The 20939-nt window shown below is 38.6% G+C and overlaps 1 protein-coding gene across 2 annotated transcripts in view; it reads left to right on the top strand.

The window, feature by feature from the left end:
* HTR4 (5-hydroxytryptamine receptor 4) overlaps positions 1-20725 on the top strand; it is a 174431-nt gene extending 153706 nt beyond the window's left edge. Inside the window, exons 6-7 of one of the 2 annotated variants that reach the window (XM_024247281.3) lie at positions 17929-18048; positions 18991-20725. In XM_024247281.3, coding sequence (XP_024103049.2) covers positions 17929-18048; positions 18991-19081 — 211 coding nt within the window. In that variant the 3' untranslated portion in view covers positions 19082-20725. The remainder of the gene's footprint in view (positions 1-17928; positions 18049-18990) is intronic. The other variant, XM_002816058.5, reaches the window with a different exon arrangement.
* Positions 20726-20939: the final 214 nt, after the last annotated feature.

The following is a 20939-nucleotide window of genomic DNA, read 5'->3' as shown; positions in this document are numbered from 1 at the left end:
CTATATTTGAGAACCCTAAGTCCATCATTCGCATCTAATTTTTATAACTCAAAGAAGTAAGGTATTATTATCATTGTCATTTTAGAGATGAGAAAATTGAGTGTTAGGGTAAGTAACATGCCCAAAGTCACACAAGTAGTAAACAAGGAAGCTGGAATTCAGACCCAACTGTTTCTGACTTCAAAACTCAGCCTTCTCCAGCCACTTAGAGTCAGAGTTAAGATTACAACTTTCCATGATCACCTTGACTTTTTGGATAAAGTTGATGAGTCATATTTTAGTCTATCAACTCTACCATTTTGTTCATATTTCTCTAGTTTGCCTTCAAACCATGGAAAACATTACTTGTTCAAATGAAGGCATTTTCATACTCTTTTTTAAAGGAAATAAGTTTAGATCAGATGGACCTATTCTTATTAACCACCTGTTGACTTCTATCTTTGGGTACCCATTGATTATTCAAATAAAGAATCAATTTAAAAGAAGTTCATCTCAGGATTGGGATCAAACTCTTCTTCCTTTGGTTTTCAGAACATACCTTTTTCACATTTCTTCAACTTGGGCATTTGTTCTTCTCTATTTCTGCTGGATAGCAGTGACCTGTTTACAGCACTATTTCTCATGACATTCATACTGCTTCAGAGTATACAATTCCTTACTTAATTCCTGTCATATCAAGTAATCCTTGAGGTGAGAAACTATGGCTTCCTCTTCTCTAGGAACCGTATAGTCTCTAACATAGTATCTGCATAACAGTAGATGATCAATTGATTGATACATTTTTGCTGATGAAAGGTCTTCCTGATTCTCTTCAGATTTATGAAGGATTAAAATACTCAAAATCGAAAATTAGGTTTTCTTTGTTAAATCTTCCCTGAGATCCTAAAAGGTATAGAGAACTTAGTCTACAAGATTCACATTGAGAAGACCCAGTTCATGACAACACTCTGATATTGTGGGGCCTCCTTCCTTTAAAGTCTTTTTGACAAAATGGAATTTTACTTTTCCAAGTTGAATTAGAAACAGCCAAGCCTGGCCTCAATGATTTAGAATCATAGGTCTCCCAAGCTTGGTCCTATCCTTATGGCCCTTTGATTTACATGCAATTTTATTATTAAATAAGCAAATGGGTAGCCAATGAAATAAAATATGCTTTTGAAAGACAGTCTTACAGGGTTTTGATTACTAAAATTGTACTAACTAGTGTACACAGTAGCAGAGATGTCTGCAATTGTGTTTGACTATTTTCTGTTGGACAAGTGTCTTTGGAAATATGCAACCCATGATCAAAATAGAAGTCAAGACAGCATTTGGTTGAATGATGACACCATTTGTCTAGACATATAGGTTACATAGTCTTCTAAATATAGCTTCTAAACATGAATTATTATCATATAAATGTTTTGAGGGCAATTTTAATTTGTCTGCATGCATGTATTAGAAAGAGGCATAATGCCAGTGTGTGAAATTCTAAGAGGTTCATCAAGTGTGCAAACTCGGATTCTCAGTGAATTTGGAGCCAGCCTCTTTGTCCTTGTCTCATCCTTCATCTTGTTCTGCAGCTGTGTTTTCCCCACCCACCAATATCTGTCTTAGTTTTATAGAAATCACTTTTCCCACTCTAGGAAACCCATAGTGAACATAGTGGCAGAGAAGAAAAGAAATAACTTAATGATAAAACATTAGCTGCATTCCTACTAAAGTGAGGAATAAGACAATGATGTCTTATCATCTCTTGTGGTCAACATTGTACACACAAAATCCAAAGAACAGAAAGAAGAAATATGATATACAAAAACTGGAAAAAGAGAGCAAAGCTGCCATTATTTATTAAACATCTGTATGATCTATTATAATCATCTTCCAGGAAAATCCACTGTAAACTGTGAAAAGTAATAAGATATTTCATAAGGATGGACGATATGAGATAACACTCAATCCTCAGTGACTTTCCTACACACGAGAAAAAACCAATTAGTATGTGAATTAAGAAAAATACTACTGTGCCACTGCACTCCACTCCAGCTCGGGTGACAGAGCCAGACCCTGTCTCAAAAAAAAAAAAAAAAAATTACCATCCACAGAAGCAATAACTAAAGTTCCTTAAAAAAATGTTTTTTTAAAAAAGTATAAGACCTTTATTGAAGGAAACTTTAAAACTTTACTGAAGAAGAGCAGATAAATTGCTAAAGTTTCATTGTGGATAGTAGAAGAGGTGGCTGTAAAACCCAGATTTTGCTTTTGAGGTTATAGGAAGCCCATCAGAACTCCAGGTTTGCAGATTCTGGAACTCAATTTATTAGGTTCTGAAGTTTGATTCACAGGAACTATGTATTGAGCATTTAATGCAGAAGGCAGCATGCAGCAGATATAAACATGAACCACTGAAGCAAGGGATACACCGGCAAGATATTACAGTACGGTGAACATCACTGCAGGTGTACACAAGGTTTATCAGGAGCTGAGGGAATTGCTAACAAATCAACAGTTTCCTTGTCATTACTGGTGATGGGCATCCAGTCTCTGCTTGAACTCCTGCAATGAGAGAAGCTTCCCATCTGAGCAGCCTGCTCAAAGTTTGGGCAGCTCTAGAGCTTGAAAAGTTTTCCTAATATTGAGTAGAAGCCCTGTGGCTTCTACTCACTAACCCTCATTCTGCCTTGAGAAAGAGAAAAACAGGTTCTATCTCTTATGTTAGGACAGCACTTTATGCATATTTGGCCATAGGTTGTTTCTGAGGCTTTTGTTTTTCTTAATAAATATCCCAATTTCTTTTAGTGCTCTCTGTGTACATATTATTGTTGGAAATTTGGGGAGTGCAAATATATTCCCTTATTTGCAACTTTTATTTTTATTTTTCTTGATCGTTTTTCCATCAAAACATGATCGGCGGATCACTCACATTAGAATCATCTGGTAGCTTAGTAAAAACACAGATTCCTGGGTCCCACTCATTGAATCAGTGCAGGGCTTGTAAATGACATTTTTACTAATATGACTGTTATGCATATTAACAGTTTAGAGCCGGGGTCCTAGACTTTTGTGGATCAAAATGGTCCAAGTTGTGCTAGCATTGATTGTGATTCAGGGCTTCAAGTTATGACACATATTAGAATTCTTAGGTTCTTATAAAATTTTTTTTGAGGCAGAGTCTCACACTGTCACCCAGGCTGGAGTGCAGTGGCGCGATCTCGGCTTACTGCAACCTCCGCCTCCTGAGTTCAAGCAATTTTCCTGCCTCAGTCTCTGAAGTAGCTGGGATTACAGGTGCCGGCCACCACACCTAGCTAATTTTTTGTATTTTTAATAGAGACAGGGTTTCACCATGTTGGCCAGCCTGGTCTCGAACTCCTGACCTCGTGATTCACCCTCCTCAGCCTCCCAAAGTGCTGGGATTACAGGCTTGAGCCACCGCGCCCGGGCCAGAGTCTCTTAAAAGATAATAACTTTATCTAACTTAACTGGTAAAATATAATTATCAGAAAATTCCTTTTGGAAGCCTGCTTCAGTTCAGTCATGCTTTAAGCCTCTCTCTCCACTTGGAAGACATGGTATGACTACATAGTCTTGTGACCACAACAAGGTGGCAGGTGGTAGGAACAAGTCATATTAGTTTGATTTGAGGTTCTTTGGGGACTTGCTAATGGGGTTCTTTGTCCATTGGATAAATACCAAGGACCTTGCCAGTCTTGCAGCCTGTTGTATCCTCAGAGCCTAGTAAAGTGCCTGGAACATTGTAGGACTTGACAAGGGGATGAAAAAATGCTCTGTCTCTACTGGCTTACCCTCTCTTCTGTTTAACTGTCTCCATGATTATTAGTTCAGATAACTGAGGGCAGAAAAGGGACTAGTGGTGCTGACTGTAACCTTAGAGCAGAAAATTTCCGTGTACAAAATCTGCTAAAGATTCCAGTTTTGGCTTCTTTGGTAGATAATCCCCATCCTATTTCACTCCTTCATTGTCAAAATAAAACAAAATAATTGATGTGAATTTGCTTTGCTAACTGCAAAGCTCTGTCCACATGAGAGTGATAATTTTAAGAACAGACTATTTATAAATTAGGCAACACAGCAGAGATTGCATGCAAAGTTTAGCTTTGGAGATGGGTTTCTCTGCTCTTTCACCAGGCTTAGATTCTTCCCCAGTTTCCAGGTTCAGATCTTACTCAAACCTAGGACACTTACCCAATTCCTGAGAAGTCTGAGAACTTTTGCAAGCACTTTCCAAAGAATTTATTGCCTATCTAACTTGGTTCTTGGCTATCATCCTCCGTTATCCACTGTCAATCCCTGTGATAAACAGGCTGTCCATTGACTTGAGATCTCTAGATCTGTGTTGTCCAATAGGGTAACCACTAGCCACACGTGACTATTTACATTTTAATTTAACCAAAATGAAACACAACTAAAAACTCAGTTTTTTAGTCACACTAGTTATATTCCAAGTGTTCATTAGCCACATGTGGTGAGTGGCTCTTGGCTTAGATATAAATGTAGAAAATTCTCATGATTGTAAAAAGTTTGTTTGACCAAGCATCTCCAGAGCTATATGTGCCTTCTCTCTGGAAGGAGGCAATACAACTTTCTCTCAGACTCACTAACTCTTGTTATCAGCCAATGCTCAAAAACTAATCAACCAATTCTATTGGATGTGCTATATAAATCTTTAACATTTCCATGTACGACATTAGTGTATTCAGATTTCTATATGAAATCAATAGAGGAGAAAATGTAAACATAGAAAAAAAGTGAAAATGAGTAAGAGGCAAAGAGAATGAGCTTCCCCCCAAAACACAGTAGAAGAAAAAAAAATCTGGGTTACAGCCCCTTGTTATTTCCTTTATAAATAACAACTATGATAACTTACCATATATTTTTTGTTGTTGTTAACTTGTTTATTATCTGTCTCTCCAGCCAGACTGCCATCTATGAGGGCAGGTACCATGTCACTTTTATTCCCTAAAATTTCCCCATGGTGCAGAAATTGCTCAATTAATATATTTGTTAAATAAACAGATGTTCTTATACTTCATTCTTCATCTGGACTGTGCATGCCAGAATAAGTTTCCACCACTTTAAAAAATATGTATTAATTCCGTAACTGAAATATTTGTTTGTTCACTGCAAAACCACTTGTTAAATTTTGACTTCAACACATCAGAATTCCCCTTTTAAATAAAGGTTTTCACACTGTGAATTGGAAGATTTTTACCCATGGATGAGGAAATGATTTAGAGTTGATTTACTTTGGATCCTCAGAGGTTTCTGCTAATGTCGGAAAGTTGTTTGACATTTAAAAGCCATCTTATGGCCTTTACCTTGAACTTTAGAGGTTACAATTGTATTCAACGTTTACCTCATTGTTTTGAGCCAAAACAGACTTAATCTGGGTATATCAAAGATGGATGAGGATGACCTTCCTTTGTCTCCATTAACCCCTACCAGGGCAGACTACATAATTTGCTGGCCAAATGCAAAATAAAAATACACGCCACTTGTTCAAATGGCAGGAAAAAGTGTTCTTAAAGGTATTAAAATTTAAAGCCTTTCTTTTTTTTTTCATTCACTCCCTCCCAACTTGTCTTGGTGTTTTTTTACTTGCTAATTACCTTTGTTCTAGTTAAGAAATTTTTAAAATTATTAGCACCAATTTATCATTCATTTATCATTGATACATAAATCAATTTATCATTCATTTATCATTGATACATGAATCAATTTATCATTCACTTTTACATTGTGCAATGCCAATTTCGAATGGAAATAAAAGAGCATTTAACTTGTATGTGGAATTATCAAAATTATACAAATCATGGTAGGTAGTTCATACACACTTAAGTATTTTGTTTTTACCAGAGTAGTGCAGAAAACTAACTCAACTGCTTTTATTTCACTTTTTGATACATACACATTCTACTAATATTCACAAATTCAAGAATAAAGTTATTAAGAATTTCAAGATGGCAACAGCAGAGCATTAAACCTAGGTCTGGATTCCTGTATATGCACTGGTCACATACCCATAAAGCCGGCCTTGGTCCCCATCACAACATGAAGTAATCTTTCAGAAAACACTGTTCTTGTTGAGATCACACCAGGAAAATAGCAAAATAAAAACTTCAAAAGAACACCAATGGTCTCATCAAATACCCAGGATTAGAAAAGTTAGTGCTGTTTGCAAAATGTACCTGCTTCTCAGAAATATGTTAATCGGGTGGCCTAAGCTTCTCTCCAGGATGCCCACTTCTAGGCTAATGTGTTGAGGCTGAAACATTATCCCCTCCATTGAGATTTACTATTCAGGAAAAGTTCCAGCTTCTGGCTTAGTGGAAGGTGACCATTGGTATGTAATCAAAGGGCCATCCCACCCAGCACAGTGCCATGGCTGCAGGTGCTGGAATCTGGCCCACCTGGGTTTCAGTCCTGTCTGAGATCTACCATTTAGTGTCAATATGACCTTAAGTGTTTGACCAAACATCTCCAAGTTTTTTTCTTCATCTGTAAAATGGACATAATATTAGAACCCATTTCATGGGGCTTTTGTTAAGGTTAAATTGATTACATCCGTTCAGGGATATGCCAGTTCCTGTTACACAGAAAGCACTCAATGAATGGAAACTGCTACATTGTTATCATAAGTATTTGCATAGCATCATTCATATCCTGGTAAAACATCTTCCTCCAGGTCTCCAGTTATTTTCTCAGCTTCCTGATAAGAATTTCTTAAGAAATGAGTCAACAGAAATCTCCATGTTCTAAACACTTCTCCTGAAACAAGGGATGCAGGGCTCCTCTACTAGAAGAAAAGCCAGAAATAAATCAATCACACTGTTTATAAATAATTGTTTAAGCAACATGAGACAAGACTTGTTTCCTGGGTACATCATGCCCTGTGCTGAACAGTTAGGGCTGTTATTTTGAATATGCCTTCTGGATTTTAAATTACCTGTAGGCATTTCTTTGACCCAACATAAAATATACTAGCCATGTCAAACAAGTTGAGCACATTCTGTGTGTGTTTGTTTTCCCCCTTTTGCTCCGTAGGTGCACCCACTGCCAGGGTGTTGAGGTTCTGTGTACCAGCCCTCAGAGATCAGCGCTCACAGTAAAAAGGGATTATGCATGCCACCCTGCAGGGCAAGCCCCCAAACAACACTCAGCTCCAGAAATGCCCAACGTGGTTTATTTGAGGTCAAAGATAGAGGCAGTGTGATGTGGTGCCCTGGCCCTCAACCCTTGCTGCACATTACAGCCACCTGGGGCCTCTTAAGCAATACCTGAGCCTGAGCTCTGTTTGTAGAGATTCCATTTTAATTGGATCTGGTTGGGAACCAGAAATCCATTTATTTTAGGAGCTTGAGTGCGCAGCAGGGTTAACAACCGCTGGTGTCCTGGAAAGAGCAGGAGGCCTGTCTTCTAATTCCTTAGTGATCATCAGGAAGTCATTACCTCTCCCAACACCAATAAAATGAGGAAGTTGAATTAGATAATCCTTTAAGTTTAGATCTAGCTGCATGTCTTAGATCACTGAGATTGTGTGGGTTTAAACCAGTAGTTCTTTATCAGGAATGATCTTGTTTACCAGAGAACATTTGGCAATATCTGGAGGCATTTTTGGTTGTCACAACATGGGAATGCTATTGGTATATAGTGGGTGGAGGCCAGGTATGCTGCTAATCACCCGACAATGCATGGAACACCCCAGAGCAAAGAATTTCCTGGCTCCAGATCTCCAGATAGTGCCGAGGTTAAGAAACCCTGCTTTAAACCAGTCCTCTGAGCTTTACAACAGAGAACCTCCTTGCCACTGCCAAGGACAGCAGGAGAGGTCTTTCAACAGTGCCAGGAGGTTCAGCCCCTGCACCATTTGGCTCTTTTTAATCCTCATATATTCTTAAGGCAAGACCAAAAAAAAAAAAAAAAAAAATCAGCCCTGTAGAAGGTGACTGATATGGTTTCTAGGAGGAAGGGTCCTGAACTTCTGTGGTTAGAGTGCCGGCAGTAACCTTGCAGATAAGCCCTTTCCACCAGGCAGGCTCTAGGAGCTTGTTCTCTTACAGCATGTACTTGGCGAGGACACAGACCTCCCAATTTAGTCAGAGCAGCTGTTCAGGAAGAAATCTCCTCCAAAGCACACTGAGATACCCACTGGAAAACCATATTCCCATGTAAATGTGTGTTTAGTCCATGGTGCAATGGTGCAGGTACCTGGTCCATGGAAATGATAAAAGCTTCATCTTATACTGGGAATTGACAAGCTGGAGTATGTTCAGAAGAGGGTAAATGCCATGATTTTCTCTACAGAATTTACAACATATAAATAACAGTAGAAGGAACTGGGGATGCTGAGCTTAGAGCAAAGAGGTTTTAGGTCATAATTATTGTTTTTATATATTTAAAGGGCTGTTAGAGGAAACAGGAATTCGACTTCTTCTGCATAATGTGAGGGAGAGAGGTAAGAAACAAAGAATTGAGGTTATAAGAACATGTATTTCAGCACAAAATGGAACGGATTGCCTTACTAGGGGGTTCCTAGTAAAGTTGAAGGAGAAAATTGGATGACCATCAGTCAATTAAAAGTGTTGATTGACCGAATATCAGTAACTGGAAGAACTGAATGTTCATTAGTCAACATTTCTGGGGAAGAGGTGAGTAGATTGAATAACATGTTCTCAGCCCCTTTTTTGTGATTCTGTGAGTTACAAAATCATAAGCATCATCCCACAGTGCAGTTAAGTGTAGGGGAGAGCAAACTCTACTTCAGCCAGTGTAACATTTTGTTTGTTTGAAGCTGGAGAATTTCTGGAAATATTACTAGTGAGAAGAGATATGTCAGAGATGATACTGTCAATTTTAGGGGGCCATTCTGCTTTCCTTTACTGAATCTTTGGCAATCTGGGGTTGGTAGAAAATGTAGACATTTCCAAAGGAGAAATATCTCCATAGATGATTAGTGGTAAACAACTAATTTGATGCCTGAGATTGCATTTGGAAAAAATATTGGATATATTTACTGATCAGGATATATATATATACACACACACACACACACACACATACATATATGTATATGATATATAGGTATATGTATGTTATATATGATATATAGGTATATGTATATTATATATGATATATAGGTATATGTATATTATATATGATATATAGGTATATGTATATTATATATGATATATAGGTATATGTATATTATATATGATATATAGGTATATGTATATTATATATGATATATAGGTATATGTATATTATATATGATATATAGGTATATGTATATTATATATGATATATAGGTATATGTATATTATATATGATATATAGGTATATGTATATTATATATGATATATAGGTATATGTATATTATATATGATATATAGGTATATGTATATTATATATGATATATAGGTATATGTATATTATATATGATATATAGGTATATGTATATTATATATAGGTATATGTATATTATATATGATATATAGGTATATGTATATTATATATTATATATAGGTATATGTATATTATATATTATATATACATATATGTATATTATATATTATATATACATATATGTATATTATATATTATATATACGTATATGTATATTATATATTATATATACGTATATGTCTATTATATATGTATATGTATGTATATATTCTTTGTATATATATGTATATGCATATATTTTTTTATATGTATATATTGTATATATGTATATATAGTATATATATGTATATGTATATATATGTATATATGTGTATATATATGCGTATGTGTATATATATATTCTTTGAAGCTTTAATATGAAACAAATTGCTGTTTAAAGATTTCCAAGAAGGGGCTCTGGGCTGGAATGAAGGATACATCTTCTCATTCAGTTTTTATGATACTTCCTTTTTCATACAGAGACAATTAGGATCAGGACTTCAGGCTCTGGAAAGAAAAAGACAGAATCCCAATGTAGGAGGAACCAGGTTTCTGATGCAGTGGTTTAGTGTTACAGTTAAAAGTATAGGAATTGGTATTTGATGGGCCACAGTTTGATTTTTGGTCCTGCCGCTTTGAAGCTGTGTGATCTTGCATTAGTTACTTAACCTCTTGGTGCCTTGGTTTCTTCCTGTGCAAAATGGGAGCACAAGTGGTTCTTGCCTGATCAGACTGTTGCAAGACTTGTGTGAGATAGATACTGTACCTATACCTGGAACACAGTAAGTTATTGATAAATGACATTCTTGTTATAATCACCACCATCTTATTAGGCAAAAGGGCAGGAAGAGTGGTTGTTAGGACAAGATTCTTATTTTTGGAACTCTGGTTCATTATGGGAACAGGGTTTGAAGGGAAATGGTGTGGTGTCAAAATCACCATAAAGCCCTCTGATAAGAAACAGGATTGTTCCTGAGCAGTAGATTCAGGAGGAGGAGGAAAAGCACTTCAACTGCAAGGATAGGTGAGCTGTGAGAAAAGGAATGATGCAGAGTTCTAGCTGCTGTCCTGCTAGAAATGCTGTGAGGTCATCTACAAGCCCTGAGCAAGGAGACCCACTGAATATCTCTGGTTATATAAACAAACAGCTGAGTACGTTCTGCTTGTATTCAACCAAAGAACCAAGAATCTACTTTTCAAAAAATGGTTTCTGAATTGTCTTTTCTTATTTCCACGCCTGTTTCAGGTTATTTTTAACAAGATTCTTAGAAACATTTCACAGTTAGAATTGCTTTTGGAGAGTTTTTTATTCTCAAAGAAATGAGAAATTCGTATTTTGATAAACCTGACAAACAAATACATTTGGCATCTGCTCAAGTTTTTTTCCCCCTTTTCTGACTTTAGTTTTCTTTGCTGGCTGGTAAAATTTAATTGCTTCCTCCATGTGTAAATTGGGATTGCCTGCTTTGAGTTTCTGACTTTAAGGAAAGGAGTGTCTGTATATGTGTACACACATGTACACACATGTATGTATGAATATATACACATACACATATATAGATATGAATGATTGTCATATATAATAACTAGTTGCTTTAGGAATACTTTGGCTTTTTGGTTCACACTTCACCATCTTTATAATCATCATCATCTTATCTTAGGAGCTGTCATTTATTGAGCACCATTTATATGCAGGCATTGAGCTAAGTGCGTTGTATATGACATCTCATTGAGTCATCTCATTTACTCTATGGAGCACGTATTATTGTCTTCATTTTACTCATGGGAAAACTGTAACTCAGAGAGATTAAATAACTTGGCTAAGGTCCCTCAACTGGTGATGTTAGGGCCAGGATTCTAATAATTTCCACATCCCTTTGTTGTTAACCACTAAACCGTACTCCTTGATAGTTAACTCAAAACGCCTATAAAATTTCAGAATTGTTGATTCTTAGACATGGAGAGGGCTTCAGAAGTGATCTGGTCAAATGTCCCACCCAATGCGGTGATATTTTCTCTCACTTGCCTGTAAGCAGCTTTCTATCAATTCTCCTAATGAAGGATAGCTCATTATTATCCAAGGTAAGGAATTATATTGTTTGACAGTCCTAGTTGTTGCAAAGTTTGGTCAAATTTTACTTCTCTGTATCTTCATCATAAAAGCTTATAATCTTCTAGCTGGAAGTGATATGAGAGCTCAAACAGTCCAGTGGTTATCAAACAGTTTTGGAGGATGTAGCTATCTTTTCTTCAAACGGTATCTCACTTGGAAGTGCAAACAACAAAAATAGAATTGCTTTGAACAAAACAGGTGTTGGTGTGGAGACATGTGTACACAGCATCATGACCATTGCCCCATCACTCCTATGACCACTCCATGAGGTTATTGGTTGAAGTTTTGTTAAAAATAACCTGAAGTAGATTGCTGACCTCAATCTATTACAGACGAGAAAATAGAGGCTCAGAGAACTTAAGAAGTTCGCTAAGCTAATGCAGCCACATCATCAGAGGAACAAAGATCAGAACCCAGGTCTCAGAACTCCTACATCAATTTCTCACTTACTCATTAATTCTTCCACTCATTTATTATCTTTTTATTACATGCCTAATAGGGTACAGACACTGTACTAGGCAGAGGGGCTCCAGCAAAGACCTAGACAGGCAAGATTCCTGCCACTAAGGAGCTCACAGTTGAGCTTTTATCTTCTCACTTTTTCCTGATGGTCTAATTCCTGCCCTTGGAATGCACACACAGACACATACATTCAAAAGTTAACCAGACCATCCTGGAAGACTTCTACATTCAGTCCATTTTTTGCATGACTTTCTAAAAGGGTGAGTTCTAGAATTGAACTGAAAGGCTATTCACACATTTTGGTGATTTTAGGATGCTCTTTCCTTGACAGAGTTGCAAATTATAAATTATTTTCTCTGCCTCTGGTTTTCTTTTGGGACTATGTATATAATATAGCCATAAAGGGAGAAGCTGCTTCATGTTTATCACTCAGGAAGATGGAAAGGCCATTCAGACATGTGGGATTTTAAACTGCAAATGCCAGCTGGATTGGGTTGTAACAGGATAACCTTGAGCAGTACAGTGGGACTTGCAGTGGGCAGAGAGGGAAGGGCATATGAAGCCCTTCTTGGCCTGATCCAATCTGGTTTTCCAGCTCATTTCCCTCAACTCTCCCCGCTGCAGCCCAACTCCCCTGACCCAACTCTTTGTGCAATAAACATACAAGATAGGTCAGCTTTTCCCAAACAAATAGTGAATTATCTTGTCTCTGGATCATCTCTGCTGCCTTGAATGCTGTCTCACTTTCCAGCCTGGCACAAGACTACTCATTCTTCTAGGCACAGTTCCAATAGAAGTTCTCTAAACTTTCGTGCCCCACTTTCCCCTCAGTCTCTGGGCTCTCTTACCACCTGCTTGCCCTTCTCTTGGAAGCTCAGCTTATCCCTCAGTATCTTAAGTATTCTTTATGTACCTGACTCACTGTCACTCATACGGGCAGCTTCTCAAGAGCACTGTTTAGGGGTTGAGAACGCCTGTTCCATGAAGGTGCAAATTTAGTGAAGTTGTTTCAATCAGGCTCTGAGTTCAGATCCTGACCCCACCACTCTCTAGATACTCTACCTGGGGAAAGTTACTAGGATTCGTTCCACTCAGCCAGAGCCTGCAAATAATAAAACCCATGTGATAGGATTATTGTAAAGTTTATATGAAATAATCCGTGAATTTCTTAGCACAGTAGTTGACACATAATAAACATTCAGTAAATATTGGCTGTGTTTAAAACGTACTTTTAAGGTATTTTCTCCTAGATATTTTAGGTTCTTTTATATTGGAATACTATAGAAAAAGCAGGTAGATAGTCTGACTCCCAAAGATTCGGAGTTTCAATCCTTTTTTTTGCCATTTAGGAACTGTGGTAAACAATGGAAAAAAGTCATGAAAGGATATTGATTTGACCTCTTAGTTCCATGCGCATATTGAGAAATAGAGAAATAAGTACATTGCGATTAGAATCAGCCACACCTGATTTGATCTCACACTTTGGTGTATTGAAACACGGACATATCTGAGGCTGGTGATGGGATTAAAGGGCCCTTGGGAATACATTTTATCCAGAGGCCACAATGTTAACATCCCAAACTATGAAAGCTCAGCTTTCTGCAAGCTTCAAAACACAGTAGAAAGATCCTAGAGCTCATGCCCTGCAGATGCATTGCTTTATGTCCTTGCCAAGACACTATGCTTTCTGCAATTTAGTTTTCTCATCTGTCTGATAGCGGCTTTTGTCACTTGCATGCTACTTTCATGATTTTTTTAATCATATCACCGCTCTACCCATGCCATGCTATTATTTATTTACTATTTTTCTTTAAATATGTTTTAAATCTAAATAAACATATTTGTAAAGGAAACTCTGTATCATGACCTTAAATGCAAAACTATATAGAGAAGATTATTTTTAATACAAATGCAATGAAAGTAAAACAAAGTTATTAAAATTTAACTTTATCTTGTTTTTTTGTCAAAGGCTTTGAGCCTGACACCTGCACTGCGTTTGTTAGGTATTAGAGACTTGTTAAACCAGAGCAGGACCACACTGAGTCAGAATGACTGAATGAATAATTTGAATCCCCTTGCTGTCATTCAGATTATTTAATGCTGTGCCCATTGTCTGAGATGTCACTCACAGAACACATCCTATGTTTGGGAAACACTTGATCTTCTAGCCTTAGTAGAATTCTGGTTGACAGTGTATCTAAAGACAATTTAAGAAATGGACTTTTAATAAGCGAACTTGCTGATAACTTATTACAAATCTATGTGCCTCACGGTTTATAGACAACTCAGTTTTTATCAGCTAACAATACCCAAGAATTCTATTTCTCATCACATGAAAAGCACCTAAAAAAACATTGCTCTGTGCATCTCTTTACATTTTTTGCTTTCTCATTTCATAATCACCAAGTCTCTTCTCATCTGTTTATCTTCAATGTGATGAAAACCAATAAATACTTCCTTGTCCACTTTGCTGAAATGCATGTTTTATTTTATTGTTTCCATTCCTTTCCCTTTGGGAGCAGGGACTTCTAACTCTGGCCCCTCTGACCTGCCTGTGATTTCTCTCTACTGCCTATCTCTAAGCTCGCTCTCTCTACTGTCTCTATCTCTAAGCTCGCTCTCTGGTATGAGTAGAATGGCTGGAGGGAAATCTCATACACCTGAGTGCGTAAGGATCAGCTGAGAGCAGTTTTTTAAAATGCAGATTGCCGCTGTCTCTGCCTCACTCCTGCCCTCCTACCCTCACTGTCAAAGGTCTGGTCTGGATCCTGGGAATCTGTATTTTATACAAGTACCCAATATAGTTCTCATGCACATAGCCTCTGGACCTTTGAGAAAGATGACTTAGCAAGTGATTCTCCTTCTCCTCCTCCTTTTCTTCTTCCTCCTCTTCTCCTTCTTCCTCCTCCTATTCTTTCTTCCAGAGAACAAGTAATTGTAAGTCTGTTTCATTAACTGCTAATAACTTCGTTACAAAACTTCCCACCACATAAATGATTTCCATATTTCCAAATGAGCAGAATTCTTGATATGGAGGGCAGAATACCTGAGTTATAGCACTAGTTCCACCATTACCCATCTATCAATCCATGCCCCTACATTACACTTTCCTCTTCCTCTAACATGGAAACAAGACTCTGTACCTTCTTGCCTTACAGATTTGCATTGAAGATTAAATGTGAAAAAAGATATGACAATGCTTTGTAAATTGTCAGGGATTTTACCAAAATGATTACAACAAGAAACTGCATTTTAAAAACTCATCCGTTAAAATATTGGAGAAAGATTCTTTTTAAATGATGTTTTGCATCAGGGATTTTGAGTGGCTCTGCCAATGTTTTTGATCAAACATATGTTTGAGGAGAGACAGTTGTGATCTCGCTGCATTTTAAGTTGTGGCATCTCAGCCCCACCCTATCCTATCCTACCCAAATACGTTTAACAGCTTTGCAATGTAATTTCACAGATTCCGAAATTGAGGTCTTTCAGATTCTTTAATACAAATCCAAAATTACCCTCCCTGTGTTTCCAGTGAAACCTCTTCCCTCCACATGGAATATAAAGTATCAGATACTAACAATAGAATATTAAAAGCCAAATTTGAAGCAATTACCCACAGCTTTGGAGAACAGTCCCACACACAGCTGGTGCCCAATCAGAAGGCCTGTCTCTGTCACCCACCATCCCTGCTACTCATAGAATCAGAATGTCAGAGCTGCAAAGGATCTTACAGATTATCCTCCCCTTCATTTAACAAATGGGAAAAGTGAGGCACAGGAAAGGGACAAAGTCATCTAGAGTCACTCAACTGGAGGCTCCAAAGGCATTAGAACCCAGGTGCCTGTCTTCTGGTTGCTACACTCTGCTGCTTTCTTCTCTGAATTAGTAGGGTGACCTTGTAGCTGGGAGTGAAAGGGGCTTCCTGAGTGTTAAAGCCATGTGCACTGAGGATGATCTTATTGCACAGGAAGGAGGTCTCTTGTGGTGCAGCATAATGTACCACATTTTTTTTTTTGTCATGCATGAAGGCCTAAAAGGCAGATGACACTAAACTGCTAACTGTGAACAATTATGTAAATACAACAATGGGAACTGCAGCTATGAGCCAACTGTCCATAAGATCACTCTGTCATTATTCTCAAGTTCCCATTCGTCCTGCTGAGAGAGAGAAGGTTGTGAGTCCTTCATGGAGTTAGATGCTGGGCCATTGTCCTTTCTCCATGGCCAAAGCTATATTGATGTAACCTGGCATTAGGCATCAAATAGCAATACTGGAGTATTTTCAATCTTTATTTAAATCTCTGAAAGAATCGTACAAGAGAGCCAATATATTGAAGCTGAGTTTGCCAGTGTCAAAGATAGATAGAGAGGGAGAGAAAGAGAGAGTCAATGCAGCCCTTCAGAAACATTTCTCAAAGAACCTCTTCCTCTTTCCAATTGCTCTGGAGCCTTCCACATGCCCAACCACATGGCTTTCTTTAGCTCTGATCTTTTCGTCTTGTCTTTTATCCTCACCCCTCATTCTTTATTATGTTTATTCATGTAGCCCCTCTCTTTGTCTTCTGGACTTTCCTCCTACCTTCGCAGGAATTTTTTCCCCCTTTACACCTAGTCTCCCTAGTTCTATGTCACAGAAAACATTGGGTTCCACTTGGCAATGACTCTTCCTTAATGGTCAGATGGAGTTAGCAGGAAAGAGTCTCATGTTAGTGTCACAGTCATATTGTGTTGCAATAAATGGAGAGGCCACATCACACTGCAGGTTTCTCACAGGTGGAACATTTATAACATGCACCCTTGTACATATTCATTTCACCCAGGAGTCTGCCATAGTGGGACAAAGAAATGCTAGAGACAGCAAGACCTAAATACTGTATCCATAGTGGTAGTTGTCAAAATGATTAATGACAATACAGTAGAACAATTACTAGCACAGATGCTGGTGTCAAAAATGACTTAAATGTAAGGTCTGACTCTGTCATTTATTAACTGTGTATACTTGGGTAAATTACTCATGCTCCCTGAAGCTCAGTTTCCTTGCCTGTTAAATGGGTGTCATACATGAATTAAGGCACATACTGCATTCAGCCCAATGCCTGGCACACCAGTGTTGCACTAATGGGTGGTTGTTTTTATCATTGCTAATAATGACAATAATAACAAATATGATACAAAGGGGATTTGGCCAATGAGAGATAAGAAATTCTTATTTTCTTTCTTCCCTCTCTCCCTCCTTCCCTTCCTTCTTTCCTTCCTTTCCTTCTTCCTTCCTTCCTCCTTCCCTTTCTTCCTTTTCTCCTTCCTTCCTTTTCAACCTTCATTCCTTCTTTTTCATTCATTCTTTTTTCTCTCAATAGATACATTCAATGAATAAGACAGATAAAAATGTAAGGGAGCATGTAAAGGCCTGAGGGCACATCTTGAGTTATCTAGAAAGTTTACACTTTAAAATGGCATGTGGAAAATCTGGAGGAAGGAACATGTAACCAAGGATGAATCAAGGATGAACAAAAGCTATGTTCAGAGCTATGTTCAGATCTAACCCAGAAATAGTTATATTTCATTATTTAGGGAAGAAATCTTGCATATTCTGCTGTAATAAGAATAGACTTCCAACTGGAAAGAAGAGAACATTTTAGGGAGAAAGTTGCTGTCCAGGATTGATGGAAAGCATTTAACTCTCTCTGAGCCAAGATGTGTCATATCTCAGGGGCTTAAAAAAACTTGCCAACAAGTCTGAATGATCTTCGTCTAGGACTGGGGAATAGGTGGAAGCCTGGAGATAGTAAACATTGCCCCAATTTTTCAAGAAACACTAAAGCTAAACTCCAGAAACCATAGACTCATAGCTTGTGTAAGTAAGATTCACTGTTGTATAATAAATCATGCCAAATAATTTCTTTATCTGCTAGGACAGATTTTCTGTTTGGCAGAGACATTTTAGCACGGCATTGGACAAAGCCTGTCAGAGTGGGTCCATTCTCAGGCACATTGAGCATTAGATGTTTGACTGCAAGGAAGCCTGTCTTGGGGTAACTATGATTCTCTGTTTTATCTTGCTCAACATTTTTTACCTTGCCTGAAAAACTAAAAGGCAGATGACATTAAACTGAAATATCTACCATTGTAGATTATTTGATCTTACTATGTGCTTGCAAAAAACTTAAGGTCTAGTTTGAGTGGGTGCTAAATAATCATATCTTGAATGTTAAAATTGCTATGATTTAGAACGATCTCAGCTGACTAAAGTGATACCAAACCAATATAACAAAGTTTAACTGAGTAAAATGTGATGCTTTATATTTTGGCTCAAATAAATAAATAAATAAATAAATAAAATCAACTATGAAGCAAGGTCATAAAGAACCTCAGGAAATGACAGCTGTTGTATCAAAAACAATCGAAGTTGGTAGCAAGCTCAATATACGCCAATAACTTATTACCATTGTTAGAAATGAACTGAATTTGACTACATTCATAGAATAAACTCAATTGATGATGAAAAGCACATGATGTAAGTCAGGCTCACTGCGAAAATTTGTGCACTTTCCTAGTACCATAATTCAAGAGAGGTGTTCAAAGGACAGTGCCCATTATGGGGAATAATCTGGAAAGCATAATATATAATGAACTATTAAAGAAAATCGGAATGTGTAGCCTGGAGTAGAGAAAACTTGGAGGATATAATCGATAGAGGGCACAATGTTGAGGGGGCCTGATAGGCGTAATAGGTCCATCAGGTAGAAGCCATATGGACACCGATTTTGGCTGAACATTTATGGGCTATTTCTAATAGCTATTGTTGCCCAAAATTAATATGGACTGGCCTGTCAATGGAAATTCCTAAGTAGAAGCTAAATAGCTACTCATCTGCATGGCACAGAGTGTTCCTGCCATGCAGGTGGGCTCTTTCAGGAGATGATCTGCAACATCCATTCCAATTCTGAGGTTCTGTAATCTTCTCCTCTCTCTAGGGATGCAGTGGAGTGTGGTGGCCAGTGGGAGAGTCAGTGTCACCCGCCAGCAACTTCTCCTTTGGTGGCTGCTCAGCCCAGTGACACTTAGGCCCCTGGGACAATGACCCAGAAGACAGCCATGCCTCCGAAAGAGAGCCAGGTCCTAAGCTGCTGCTTGTGTGCGACTGTACCCGGTATTCTCTTCACCTGAGGCCTTCCGTCCGCCGGTGCAGGAACCCGGTGCTCGCTGGGCTTTTCCTCTGAGATTCCAGCAGGTGGCGCTGGAGGGAGTCAGGGGACATAATGGCCTCCTTGTTCACTTTTTATTTCCCAACACTCCCTCTTCCCAGATTCTCTGCTCTTGCTGCGTGGTCTCTGGTGTCTCTGACATGTTCCTGTCACTCACTGTGTCTGATCTGTCTCACTCAACGTTCTAAGCATGATAGCTTGCTGCGTCCTATCTCGGTCACTGATGTCTCCAAATACGCCTTCTTTGCTGTGTGAGCTCCCAGATATCAACAAAATACTCCCTCTCTGTTCCTGTCTTAGCCAGAGGCGTCGCTCCTGTCTTGCTTACTTGCTTGGTCACGTCCGTCACAGCCATGTTCAAGCTATCCCCTGCCTCTTCTTCACCCTGTTCTGTGCCAGACGCTAACACACTTTTCTCCCTGTGTCTGGGTCCAAACGTGCATCCTCTTGGCCAGCCCCCTTGTCAGTCCCAGTTGTCCACTTGGTCTTCCTTATGTCCAATGTCTGTCCTCCTCTTCAGGACATGCTCCACTTATTTTCCATGGAAGACACAGGGTCAGAGATCTGTCAGAGGAAAATGGTCTCCACAGCAACTCTGGAGGGAAGCTGAAGACAGATAGCTTCCTCCTGGTGTCCTGGCTGCTGTCGTGTCTGCCCTGAGATGCTCGCTCTCCTGCTGGGCTAGAACAGGACGTCTTCTAAAGAGCCTTGGGCAGGGCTAGCAACATCGTAGGTGTTTATTAGGCTTCAGGATATTTCCCATGAACTTGTGATATCATTTTGAAACCCTTCAATCTGGCTTTGTTGCTCCCAAAGGAGAGAACTGTTGAAGTTCACACTGGGTAAACTCATTTTCCCCTGCAGCTGCCCCAAGGTGCAGGAGGGCAGGATCCAACAGTACTGGGGATGCGGAGGCAATGCTGTACTTGAAGCCAGAGGACCCAAGTTGCTGCCCTGGCTGTGCTGCAAACAAGCTGTGAGATCTTGAATAGTGTTCTTTCATCTCTGGACCCCACTTTCCACATCTGTGCACTCAAGCTTGGACTAGAGGATCTTTAAGTTTTCTTTCTGTTTCTAAGACAACAGTATGCTGCTATAGCCGTCTGCTACCTCGAGAAGCCATGGCCTGCCTGCCTTTTGGCTTTGTTTCAAAGAAACGACCCTCCTCATTTGGGCCTTTTAGACCCCTGACCTTTCCAGCTTTGTCCTTCAGATTAATCTGGATGTCTTTTATTCAAAGCTGAGTCAGTGGCTCTTGCGAATGCCCCATAGCAGAAGTCCCAGGAAGGTAAATGCCAAACCCAGAGCCATGTGAGATTCTGACTTTGATCTTGGCTGTGGTTTAATAGCATCTCAGGATTATTTATCATACTCTCTTTTTTTCTTATTGCTTATGAAGTGTCAGTTATTGTTTCCATTGTTGTTTACTTTAATTCTGGAACTGAAACCGACAGGAAGAAACTTTGGAATAAGGAAGAGAAGATTGACCAAACCATCCAAATGCTAAAAAGAAAAAGAAAGAAAAAAAAAAAGCCTCTCTGTCCTATGAAGACTTAATTCTGTTGGGGAGAAAGTCATGTTTTAGGGAAGGGAAATAGCCTCTGAAAGAGAAATGCTATTCAGAATTCGTGCGAAATATCTCTCCATGCTGAAATGCTCTTTGTGTAAACTGGGATTCTCCCTGATCAATGAAGCAGATTGAACCAGGGAACCATTCT

Source organism: Pongo abelii, chromosome 4, assembly GCF_028885655.2.
Source record: "Pongo abelii isolate AG06213 chromosome 4, NHGRI_mPonAbe1-v2.0_pri, whole genome shotgun sequence".
Taxonomy (NCBI): Eukaryota; Metazoa; Chordata; class Mammalia; order Primates; family Hominidae; genus Pongo; species Pongo abelii.
Note: the sequence above shows the minus strand (reverse complement) of the source record. Positions and strands in the feature narration are given on the sequence as shown.